We start from the raw sequence: 12,574 nt of genomic DNA on the forward strand, positions 1-12,574 counted from the left end.
ACCGATACCTACCGAGAGAGATGCCGATACCTATCGATACATACCGATACCTACTAATAGATTCCAATACCTACCGATAGAGATACTGATTCATACGGATAGATACTGATACCTACTAATAGATACCGATACCTACTAATAGATACCAATACCTACCGATAGAGATACTGATACATACGGATAGATACCGATACCTACTAATAGATACCGATACCTACTAATAGATACCAATAGATACCAATACCTACCGATAGAGATACTGATACATACGGATAGATACCGATACCTACTGATAGATACTGATACCTACCGATAGAGATACCAATACCTACTGATAGATATCCATACCTACTGATAGAGATACTGATACCTACCGATACATACCGATACCTCCCGGTAGATACCGACATCTACTGATACCAACCGATATGATACCTTCCAATACGATACCGACTGATACCGATAGATACTGATTCCTACTGATAGATACCGATACCTACCATTAGAGATACTGATACCTACCGACAGACGCCAATACTTATTGATACCTACGAAACGATACCTACTCATACCGATACTGACATCGATGTGTAACAGCAAGTAGCTACAGGTTTGTACTCATACTTGCAATGTGTGTACCTCCATTCAACATAAGCCAGTTTCTCACCACCTACAGGGATTTCAGAATAAAGGCATGGATTATCTCCATTTGATGGGTGAAAAAAAAAAGATTTCAGGTCATTATCAATCCCCAACACACACACACACACACACACACACACACACACACACACACACACACACACACACACACACACACACACACACACACACACACACACACACACACACACACACACACACACACACACACACACACACACTAATTCCATTTAACGCCTGGTGTAAAAGCTGCCAATAAAATCTGAATGAGCTTTAATCTCCGATTAAAAAAAAAAAGAAAAAGAAAAGGAGAATTACAGCAAATCGGGGAGAATCTTCAACATTTGTTCTCAATATTAACAGCCTCTATTTAATCACTGTAATCGAGTATAAAGTATCTTTAAACTGCAGTCGGGCTTTTTCTATAAAATGTGTGAAGTCACAGTGGGACATTTTGAAATCATCACCAATGAATAAAAACAGAAAAGACTCGCCTGATTATAGTGAATAATAATAATAATAATAATAATAATAATAATAATAATAATAATAGACTCACAATATTAGTTTCATGGTTTTTGTGAATGAGCGCAGTCGGACTTTTACTCGTTCTTCTAAAAAAAGGCGGCGCTGTGATTAGCAGACATCTGGCCTGGCCACATCTGGCCTGGCCACATCTGGCTCATTACAGAGGGAGGGGAGCCGCCAGGCGGCCAGCAGGCTGTCCAACATCGCCCCCTGCTGCTCACATCAGGAACTGTTCAGATCAGTGTGTTTTTACACTTGTATTGATTTTTATACAGTCTGGAAACTGTAAAGAAATCAATTATCAGTGTCTGGGGGATTAATGAAATAAAAAGGAGCTGGGAAGTACCTGCAGCTGCTTTTACTTTGTGAAGTATGAAGAAAAACTGCGTACTGGCAGTTCTGCAACTTTGCAGTTCAGTTGGTTGTTGCTTTGATTTATTTGTTAAAGTTTATATATTGACAAATAAATATATTGTATTTGGGGGGAAAAAGATTTTAGATCATATTTATTATCACTTGAACACAAAAAAATACGTTGAGTACTGATATCAACTCCAAGGTATCGGTTCCTAGGTATCGACTTCTAGGTATCGGTTCCTAGGTATCGACTTCTAGGTATCGGTTCCTAGGTATCGACTTCTAGGTATCGACTTCTAGGTATCAGTTCCTAGGTATCGGTTCCTAGGTATCGGTTCCTAGGGAATCGACTCCTAGGTTCCCAAAAAAAAGGGAAATATAGAAAGAAAAATGGAAAGAAATTGAAATAGAAAGAAAAAAGGAAAAAACAAAAAGAAAAAGAGACAAAAGAAAAAACAAAGGAAAAAAGAAAAAAGAGAAAGAGAAAGAAAAAAGGGAAAAAGAATGAATAAAGGGAAAAGAAGAAAAAAGGAAAACAAAGGAAAAAGGAAAGAAAAGAGAAAAAGAAAGGAAAAAAGAAAAAATAGAAAGGAAAAAGAAAAAAGAGAAAAAAATAAGTAGAAAAAGAAAAAAGGAAATAGAAAAAGAGAAAATAAAAAAGAGGAAAAAGAGAAAAAATATATAAAAAAGGAATTAAGAAAAGAAAAAAGGGAAAAAAGGAAATAAGAAAAGAAAAAAAGGAAAAGAGAAAGAGAAGCAGGTGTGACGTCCATCATGTGATTAATAAAGAAAAGCGATGGAATCGTTCTACATGTCGTCGCCTGGTGATGATGTCAGAGTGATGTCGTCGCCTGGTGATGATGTCACAGTGGACGTACCTGGTGTTCTTCTTCTGTGGTGCTCCTACGCCGCCGTGGCCCGGAGGACTTGCATATCGTGCCGTGAGACTGAGGACAGAGAAGACGGACAATCTCCTTTAGAGTGGGACTGGAGGACTCGTTTAGACAGAGTGGAGGACTCGTTCAGACAGAGTGGAGGACTCGTTTAGACAGATTGGAGGACTCGTTCAGACAGAGTGGAGGACTCGTTTAGCCAGACTGGAGGATTCGTTTAGACAGAGTGGAGGACTCGTTCAGACAGAGTGGAGGACTCGTTTAGCCAGACTGGAGGACTCGTTCAGACAGAGTGGAGGACTCGTTTAGCCAGACTGGAGGATTCGTTTAGACAGAGTGGAGGACTCGTTCAGACAGAGTGGAGGACTCGTTTAGACAGATTGGAGGACTCGTTTAGACAGAGTGGAGGACTCGTTCAGACAGAGTGGAGGACTCGTTTAGCCAGACTGGAGGATTCGTTTAGACAGAGTGGAGGACTCGTTCAGACAGAGTGGAGGACTCGTTTAGCCAGACTGGAGGACTCGTTCAGACAGAGTGGAGGACTCGTTTAGACAGATTGGAGGACTCGTTTAGAAAGAGTGGAGGATTCATTTAGCCAGACTGGAGGATTCGTTTAGACAGAGTGGAGGACTCGTTTAGACAGAGTGGAGGACTCGTTCAGACAGAGTGGAGGACTCGTTTAGCCAGACTGGAGGATTCGTTTAGACAAGAGTGGAGGACTCGTTCAGACAGAGTGGAGGACTCGTTTAGACAGAGTGGAGGACTCGTTCAGACAGAGTGGAGGACTCGTTTAGACAGATTGGAGGACTCGTTTAGACAGAGTGGAGGATTCGTTTAGCCAGACTGGAGGATTCGTTTAGACAGAGTGGAGGACTCGTTCAGACAGAGTGGAGGACTCGTTTAGCCAGACTGGAGGATTCGTTTAGACAGAGTGGAGGACTCGTTCAGACAGAGTGGAGGACTCGTTTAGCCAGACTGGAGGATTCGTTTAGACAGAGTGGAGGACTCGTTCAGACAGAGTGGAGGACTCGTTTAGACACATTGGAGGACTCGTTTAGACAGAGTGGAGGACTCGTTCAGACAGACTGGAGGACTCGTTTAGACAGATTGGAGGACTCGTTTAGACAGAGTGGAGGACTCGTTCAGACAGAGTGGAGGACTCGTTTAGACAGAGTGGAGGACTCGTTCAGACAGAGTGGAGGACTCGTTTAGACAGAGTGGAGGACTCGTTCAGGCAGAGTGGAGGACTCGTTTAGACAGACGACACCAGGAAGCACACAGCCGACGCTCTTTTCTCGTTCTCTCGTTCAGACTCGTTACTCAGACTCGTTCCCCCGCGTGACTCAAACGTCTGTCACCGTCTGTCACCGTCGGTCACCGTCTGTCGCCGTCGGTCACCGTCTGTCGCCGTCGGTCACCGTCTGTTGCTGTCGGTTACCGTCGGTCACCGTCTGTTGCTGTCGGTCACGGTCGGTCACCGTCTGTTGCTGTCGGTCACCGTCGGTCACCGTCTGTCGCCGTCGGTCACCGTCTGTCACCGTCTGTCACCGTCTGTTGCTGTCGGTCACCGTCGGTCACCGTCGGTCACCGTCTGTTGCTGTCGGTCACCGTCGGTCACCGTCTGTTGCTGTCGGTCACCGTCGGTCACCGTCTGTCACCGTCGGTTACCGTCGGTCACCGTCGGTCACCGTCTGTCACCGTCTGTTGCTGTCGGTCACCGTCGGTCACTGTCTGTCGCCGTCGGTCACCGTCTGTTGCTGTCGGTTACCGTCTGTCACCGTCTGTTGCTGTCGGTCACCGTCGGTCACCGTCTGTCACCGTCTGTTGCTGTCGGTCACCGTCTGTTGCTGTCGGTCACCGTCGGTCACCGTCGGTCACCGTCGGTCACCGTATGTCAACGTTTGTCGCCGTCGGTCACCGTCGGTCACCGTCTGTCGCCGTCGGTCACTGTCTGTTGCTGTCGGTTACCGTCGGTCACCGTCTGTTGCTGTCGGTCACCGTCGGTCACCGTCTGTCGCCGTCGGTCACCGTCTGTTGCTGTCGGTTACTGTCGGTCACCGTCTGTCACGTCTGTTGCTGTCGGTCACCGTCGGTCGCCGTCTGTCACCGTCTGTTGCCGTCGGTCGCCGTCGGTCACCGTCTGTTGCCGTCGGTCGCCGTCGGTCACCGTCTGTCGCCGTCGGTCGCCGTCGGTCGCCTTATGAGGCCGTCGGTTGTTCTGGAAAGACTCAAACCTCCAGGTTGGAAATGTTCTAGAAATAAAGTTGTGAAATTACTACGATATGTAGCACACGCACGCACGCACGCACGCACGCACGCACGCACGCACGCACGCACGCACACACACACACACACACACACACACACACACACACACACACACACACACACACACACACACACACACACACACACACACACACACACACACACACGTTAAATTTGGCTTTTCAAAGTAAAGCTAGTGACTTTTACTTTCTCAATCGGCCGTCAGGAAACTTTCAAAGTGAAACTTCCCGCCTCAATATTCCTCCACTCAAATCAGTGAATTAAATCAAAGCGTTATTCTCGGCAGCAACACAAAACACATCGTTTCAAATTAAAACTTTACCTGACACCGGTTGAAAAGAGCCAGGAAGACCCCGCTGCAATAAGAGCTCTAAGAGTGTCCGTCTGCCGCCGAGCTGCTCTTCATCTGACCAACAAACAAGCCGTCCTCTGTTTGGGGACACAGAGTGGACGGGGGGGACGATGAACTAACCGACATGCCGGGTGACGGAGTGACGCGCCGCCGCCGCCTCATGTTTTATTCAGCGGCGGCAATGGTCACAATGGCCTCAGTTCAGCGCGGCGGCGCCGCGGCGTGATGGACGTTCTGGCAGCTTCCTCCTCCTCCGGATTCATTTTCTCTAATGCGACAATAAACTGGAGTGGCGCGGAACTTTTGCAATAAATCACACCGAGAACATTTCCTCAAGCCACAGACGGGGGGCGACGGCGAGCTCAAGGGCAACCCCCCCCCGAAACTTTGCGTCCACGACGACGACACTGAAAACTCACGTTTTTTTTTAAACGTCTCCATGACAACGGGGAAAAACTTTATAGTGAAACGCTGCGAAACATTTCAATAGTTGTTCTGCACATGTTCAGTAGATAAGACGACATCAAAGCCTCCTCTGTGATGTCATAACTACCGGTCCAGGTTCTCCTGGACTTGGTGCTTTTATTTTGACAGTCACCGTAATAACAATCCAACTTGGTGCTTTTATTTTGACAGTCACCGTAATAACAATCCAACTTGGTGCTTTTATTTTGACAGTCACCGTAATAACAATCTAGTCTGTCGCCGTCGGTCACTGTATGTCGCCGTCGGTCGCCGTATGTCAACGTTTGTCGCCGTCGGTCACCGTCGGTCACCGTCGGTCGCCGTATGTCAACGTTTGTCGCCGTCGGTCACCGTCGGTCACCGTATGTCAACGTTTGTCGACGTCGGTCACCGTCGGTGGCCGTCGGTCACCGTCGGTCACCGTATGTCAACGTTTGTCGCCGTCGGTCGCCGTCGGTCACCGTCGGTCGCCGTCGGTCACCGTATGTCAACGTTTGTCGCCGTCGGTGGCCGTCGGTCACCGTCGGTCACCGTCGGTCACCGTATGTCAACGTTTGTCGCCGTCGGTGGCCGTCGGTCACCGTCGGTCACCGTCGGTCACCGTATGTCAACGTTTGTCGCCGTCGGTCGCCGTCGGTCACCGTCGGTCACCGTCGGTCGCCGTCGGTCACCGTCGGTCGCCGTCGGTCACCGTATGTCAACGTTTGTCGCCGTCGGTCACCGTCGGTCACCGTCGGTCGCCGTCGGTCACCGTATGTCAACGTTTGTCGTCGTCGGTCACCGTCGGTCGCCGTCGGTCACCGTATGTCAACGTTTGTCGCCGTCGGTCACCGTCGGTCACCGTCGGTCACCGTCGGTCGCCGTCGGTGACCGTATGTCAACGTTTGTCGCCGTCGGTCACCGTCGGTCGCCGTCGGTCACCGTATGTCAACGTTTGTCGCCGTCGGTCGCCGTCGGTCACCGTCGGTCAACGTTTGTCGCCGTCGGTCACCGTCGGTCACCGTCGGTCACCGTCGGTCGCCGTCGGTCACCGTATGTCAACGTTTGTCGCCGTCGGTCACCGTCGGTCACCGTCGGTCGCCGTCGGTCGCCGTCGGTCGCCGTCGGTCACCGTATGTCAACGTTTGTCATCGTCGGTCACCGTCGGTCACCGTATGTCAACGTTTGTCGCCATCGGTCACCGTCGGTCACCGTATGTCAACGTTTGTCGCCGTCGGTCGCCGTCGGTCACCGTCGGTCGCTGTCGGTCACCGTCGGTCACTGCTGGTCACCGTCGGTCACTGCTGGTTACCGTCTGTCACCGTCGGTCGCCGTCGGTCACTGTATGTCGCCGTCTGTCGTCGTCTGTCATCGTCGGTCACGTTTGTCGCCGTCTGTCATCGTCAGTCACCGTTTGTCGCCGTCTGTCGCCGTCGGTCGCCGTCGGTCACCGTATGTCAACGTTTGTCGCCGTCTGTCGCCGTCTGTCGTCGTCGGTCACCGTTTGTCGCCGTCGGTCGCCGTCGGTCACCGTATGTCAACGTTTGTCGCTGTCTGTCGCCGTCGGTCACTGTGTGTCACCGTCTGTCGTCGTCTGTCATCGTCGGTCAGGTTTGTCGCCGTCTGTCGCCGTCGGTCGCCGTCGGTGACCGTATGTCAACGTTTGTCGCCGTCTGTCGCCGTCGGTCACTGTGTGTCACCATCTATCGCTGTCTGTTGCCGTCGGTCACCGTCTGTCGCCTTGGTGTTCAGACAAAATGAAAGCGCGGCAGCGTGCCGGAGCCACGCCCCTAAATAAGTCAAGTGCGTGCTGCCCACAGCGAGACCGACAGACACACAGCATGTAGTTCCAGTTGAATCCGGCCGGCGTGCAGCAGCAGGAACCGTCCAACGGTAAACAACAATTCACGTGTCAACAGAGACGTTTACCAGTTCATGACGCCACCGGCGCCGCGCCGTCCTCACGCCCCCCCGTGTGGCTTTAGAGAGAAAACAAGAGGGAGAAGGTGGAGTCCCCCCGTGAGGCCGGAGCTCCTGCCGTACCTCTGAGGCCAGGCGGTTCTACCCGGGGCGCCGGTCCTCCCGTAAGGCGAGCGGCTCTTCCTGTCGCGCGACACGGCGGTGGGAAGGCGCGAGGAGCGCCACAGCAGGGGGTCGACGTGTTCGCCCCGGGACATGGTGCCTTACTGACCGCCGCCAGGCCCTGGGGGGGCAGGGGGGTGGGGCCCGGGGGGGCGGGGATAAACCCCTGCCTTCTACAGCACTGGAAGACCTCTGACCAATCACGAGCTCCGCTATGAACACACACACACACACACACACACACTCCCCGGCGAGCAGGTGCTGTCTATAGAAAGATCCTCCTGTCAAAGCTGGATGCCAAGTGTGTGTGTGTGTGTGTGTGTGTGTGTGTGTGTGTGTGTGTGTGTGTGTGTGTGTGTGTGTGTGTGTGTGTGTGTGTGTGTGTGTGTGTGTGTGTGTGTGTGTGAGCTCATCATAGACAGAGTATTTGAATTAAAACAGAATATATATATACATACATATATATGAGCAGGAAAGAAAGTTCAGAGTTACATGATACGCCTGAATGCATCACCCATGTACATGTATACATGGGTGTACATGTACATGTATATGTATATACACCCATATATATATATATATATATATATATATATATATATATATATATATATATATATATATATATATATATATATATATATATATAAAACGGCGAGAGCTTGACAGAAAATGCTCTTGAAACGAGTTCAGAGGTTCTCGGTTTAAAATAATGTAAAATAACTGTGAAGTGTCTTGGTTTGGAGTCTGTAAACTTCCAGTGTGTGTGTGTGTGTATTCTCCACCTGTCGTGGGGGGTGGAGGAGGGAGGGGGGGGGGGGGGGGGGAGGCAGCTGTGCCACTAATAACCTCCACACAGTCCTGATTGGTCCGAACACAGCGAGGCCAAATCTCCTCCATATCACTTTACCCACTTCCTGTTTCCTCAAGAGCCGAGACGAAAGGCTTTTATTGTGCTGGATTTCTGCAAACTAACTATATATATTCCCTATATATATATATATATATATATATATATAAATGTATATATATATATATATATATATGAATGAGACTCACGTTAGACCCGTCAGGCCTTTAGACTCTTTCAAGGCCGGTTGTGTCTATTTACGTCGCCGAGACACAGAGCGGCCAACACACACACCGGTCTCTCACCACCTATGGTGATTTCAAAATAAAAGCATGGATTCGTTCGCTCCATTTGATGGGTGAAAAGGAAAAAAAAGATTTCAAGTTTGTACATGAACGAGTCATTATGAATCCCCAAAACACACGCGCACGCGCACGCACACACACACACACACACACACACACACACACACACACACACACACACACACACACACACACACACACACACACACACACACACACACACACACACACACACACACACACACACACACACACACACACACACACACACACACACACACACACACAGTTTTCTTTAGTACGGTGGCCTGGAGGTACAAAACACCACCAAATCAAAACACTTATACACTTATATATATATATATACATATATATTATTGTATCAGACAAAGTTTTCTAAAGTTTCAAGTGTTTTTGTATGTATATATATATATATATATATATACATATATATTTATACATACATAAATATATATATATGTGTGTGTGTGTGTGTGTGTGTGTGAGCTCATCATAGACAGAGTATTTGAATTAAAACAGAATATACAGAATATATATATATATATATATATATATATATATATATGTTATTGCATCAGACAAAGTTTTCTAAAGTTTCAAGTGTACATATATATATATATATATCCTAGTCATACCTCAAATAGATGGTAAAAAATCAAAATGTAATACAGAAATGTAATCTACAGTAACTCCTCATACTTTTGCGGTAATTAATCAGAACTGATCAGAAACATCCTCCTTCCAATCAGAAGTCACAAGTCAGAAGTCACAAGTCACAAGTCACAAGTCACAAGTCAGAAGTCAGAAGTCACAAGTCACAAGTCACAAGTCAGAACTCCAGATCTTCACGTTCAGTTTCCTGCAGAACAAACTGGATCTGATTCTGCGTCTTAAAGCAGTAAATCAATAAATTGTCGCTCCGACCTGCAAATCAACTCAAAGCAGCTCGACCTTTGACCCCTCCCATCCCCCCCTCCCCCCTCGGCACCACCTACCTGGACTGCATGTCTTGCGTCTTGAGTCCGCCGCCGGTGGTGGTGGTGGTGGTGGTGGTGGTGGTGGTGGTGGTGGCCGGCGCGGCGCCGCCGCCCTGCTGGCTGAGCTCCACCAGCGACTGGTAGTACTGCTGCTGCTGCTGCTGCTGCTGCTTGTAGCGAGACAAGATGAAGAACAAGCCCAGGATGCTCTTCAGGTTGCCATTCCTGATTTCTGGGGAGGGACACGGACATACACATACATTTATATATACACACACACACACACACACACACACACACACACACACACACACACACACACACACACACACACACACACACACACACACACACGTATATATATATATATATATATAGAGAGAGAGAGAAACACATTTGAACTGAACGACTGAACTGAGTGTTTTGGGGTTTTGGGGTTTTGGGGTTTTGGGGGTTTTGGGGTTTTGGGGTCACACTGCGCTGATGAAATGCATCAGCAACAGTGATGAGCAGGAGAACCCATTAACTTATATAAAAATATACATATATATATGTTTGTATGTATTTGGGGCCCCACATAGAGATTCCAGGTCTGCTGAGTCACTTCGCTGTTTTTAGCGCAGCAGCAGTCGGGGGTCATTGGTCAGTGTGTCGGGATCGGGGCGACTGTTTTCAGCCCCCGAGGGCTTAATGTGGAACTTTTTGTTTTTTTAAAGTGCCACGAGCAACTTTTTGAAAACCACTTCCGATGAGCAAACTTTTTTATTATTTTTTTTTTCTTTAAAAAAAAGGCCGATGCCGTCGCCGTAGGAAACGACGGAAACTTTCCGAAAACCCCGTCTCCATGGAAACGGTCGAAAACGCAGTTTCATCAACTTCTGCAACTGCGTCTCCATGGAAACGAGGGACAATGCAACTTTTCTGCGACATGGCTACTGCAGTTCTTCTGCACATGCTCAGTAGACGGAAAACAACAACAATGGTTCCTCCAGAGTGTTGTTTCTCCCAGTACATGTTCTCCTGGGACCTGGTACTTTTATTTTGACATCCGATTCCATCACCTCTCCAGTAAAACGTCCGTGTTCTCCGGTTGTTGTTGTTTATAGCGGATTGTTCCCTGTATGTGTGTGTGTGTGTGTGTGTGTGTGTGTGTGTGTGTGTGTGTGTGTGTGTGTGTGTGTGTGTGTGTGTGTGTGTGTGTGTGTGTGGTTTCATGACAAAAAAAACAAAAACAAAATCAAAACAATGGCGCCAACTTGTGGTCACTTTCATCTTTTCTGCCGTTTCCATGGCAACTGCCATAACTTAACATTTTTGTTTTTGTGTGACGAAGGTATAATGCTGTAAGCTGGTTTTATCGGGGGAGGGGGGGAGGGTTTAATCTAAGTATCAAATTACCGTATTATCCAGACCACTGAGCCACAACCACTAAATTTAAGAAGAAAAAAAAAAGTACCTTCTGCGGAGAGGCCTTGTACATTCACTCCTCGGGCGTCAAGGAAACTGAGGCAGGCGTCCACATTCTCGATCTGTGGGGGGGGGACGGGGGGGGGGGGGGACGGTGGACAGTCAGCACAAAGGACGCTCACAGCGGGGGAATGTGTCCCCGGCTGAGGATCAACGGAGTCCTCAGATCAGCAGAATCACACATCATTGTCTGTGTGTCGCGTGACCCCCGGCGTGACCCCGTGACCCCCCCCCCCCACGTGGAGACGGCTGTGTGCCACACCGTGACTCTCTCTCTCTCTCTGTAGATGTGTTTTCTCAAGAAGAGGCTCGTTTCTTCAAGCGACACTCCAACTAGGAATTCCGAGGCTTTTGGACCAAACCGCTGTTTGTGTTCCGTCGGCACGAGCCCCCGAGGCGACGCAAACAAGTGGAATAACGATTGAGGGCGTTGACGGGGGCATTAGTGTTCCACATGCTTGTGGCGACGTCGAACCGCAGGGGTGAGACGCACGTGGTTTTGTTTTTCCAACATGCGAGCGGGCGATGTGACGAACCGGGTCGGGATTTTTTTTTTTTGTGGTCCGCGAATTATGATGCCGCCATCCGTGAAGGGGCTTTCTTAAATCCCTCTACCGCGTCTTCACAGAAGCTGCTTGAAGTCGCGGTGAACTTTAGTAAAATGGTGCTCAACAGTGCCTTTTTCAAAGACATCAAAGGTCTAACCCTAGAAAACTGGTGAGTGAGTCGGGGCACACCCACAGTCTGTAGAACAGGGGGGAGTGGTATTCTGGTTCCTGCCATCCATCCATAAGTTGGATGGATGGATGGCAGGACCCATCCATGGCAGGACCCATCCATAAGACCCTGTAGCATCCAGATGAGCTGGTGTGAGTCCAGGACGACCCGGACCAAGTACTTGACGTCCTGCCCGAGCTTAGATCGATGGCAAAAGTCTTCGCCGTCCACAGCTGTAACAGGAAAGCCGAGCCACAGCTTCTCGGTGTGTCTCTAGAGACGGGGTTTTCCAGACTATGAGTGGGGGTGGTAAATTGTCTCCTGCCATCAATGCTATCCTGTTGAAGCGTGCGCTAATGAAGCCTCTTTTCAGGGTCTTGAGTTCCTCCTCCAAGAGCCAGCGTAGATTATGCAAGTCCATGGCGACCCGGCTTAAGTCCTTGACGTCCTGCTCTAGCTTAACCTTCGTACGTCCGAGATAAATGCTCTCTGCCATTAGGGAGATGTTATCCAACACAACCATGTTTTTCACAGCCACAGTTTTTTGGTTTATCATTTGGAGGTCCTCGATCTGAGCCAGACATGTTTTAACCCGAGCGTCGAGGGCCGCCCTCTCCCTCAGCAGGTTA

The 12,574-nt window shown here is 49.0% G+C and overlaps 1 protein-coding gene across 1 annotated transcript in view; it reads right to left on the reverse strand.

Annotated features, from left to right (window-relative positions):
- The window catches only part of LOC308146615 (neuron navigator 3-like), a gene marked incomplete at its 5' end in the record, with an annotated part of 79,596 nt that overhangs the window by 33,321 nt on the left and 33,701 nt on the right, over positions 1-12,574 (reverse strand). The window contains 3 exon segments of the mRNA XM_080518518.1: positions 2,427-2,495; positions 9,780-9,993; positions 11,218-11,290. Coding sequence (XP_080374644.1) covers positions 2,427-2,495; positions 9,780-9,993; positions 11,218-11,290 — 356 coding nt within the window.

The sequence above is a fragment of the Blennius ocellaris genome (assembly GCF_963422515.1).
Source record: "Blennius ocellaris genome assembly, chromosome: 22".
Lineage (NCBI taxonomy): Eukaryota > Metazoa > Chordata > Actinopteri > Blenniiformes > Blenniidae > Blennius > Blennius ocellaris.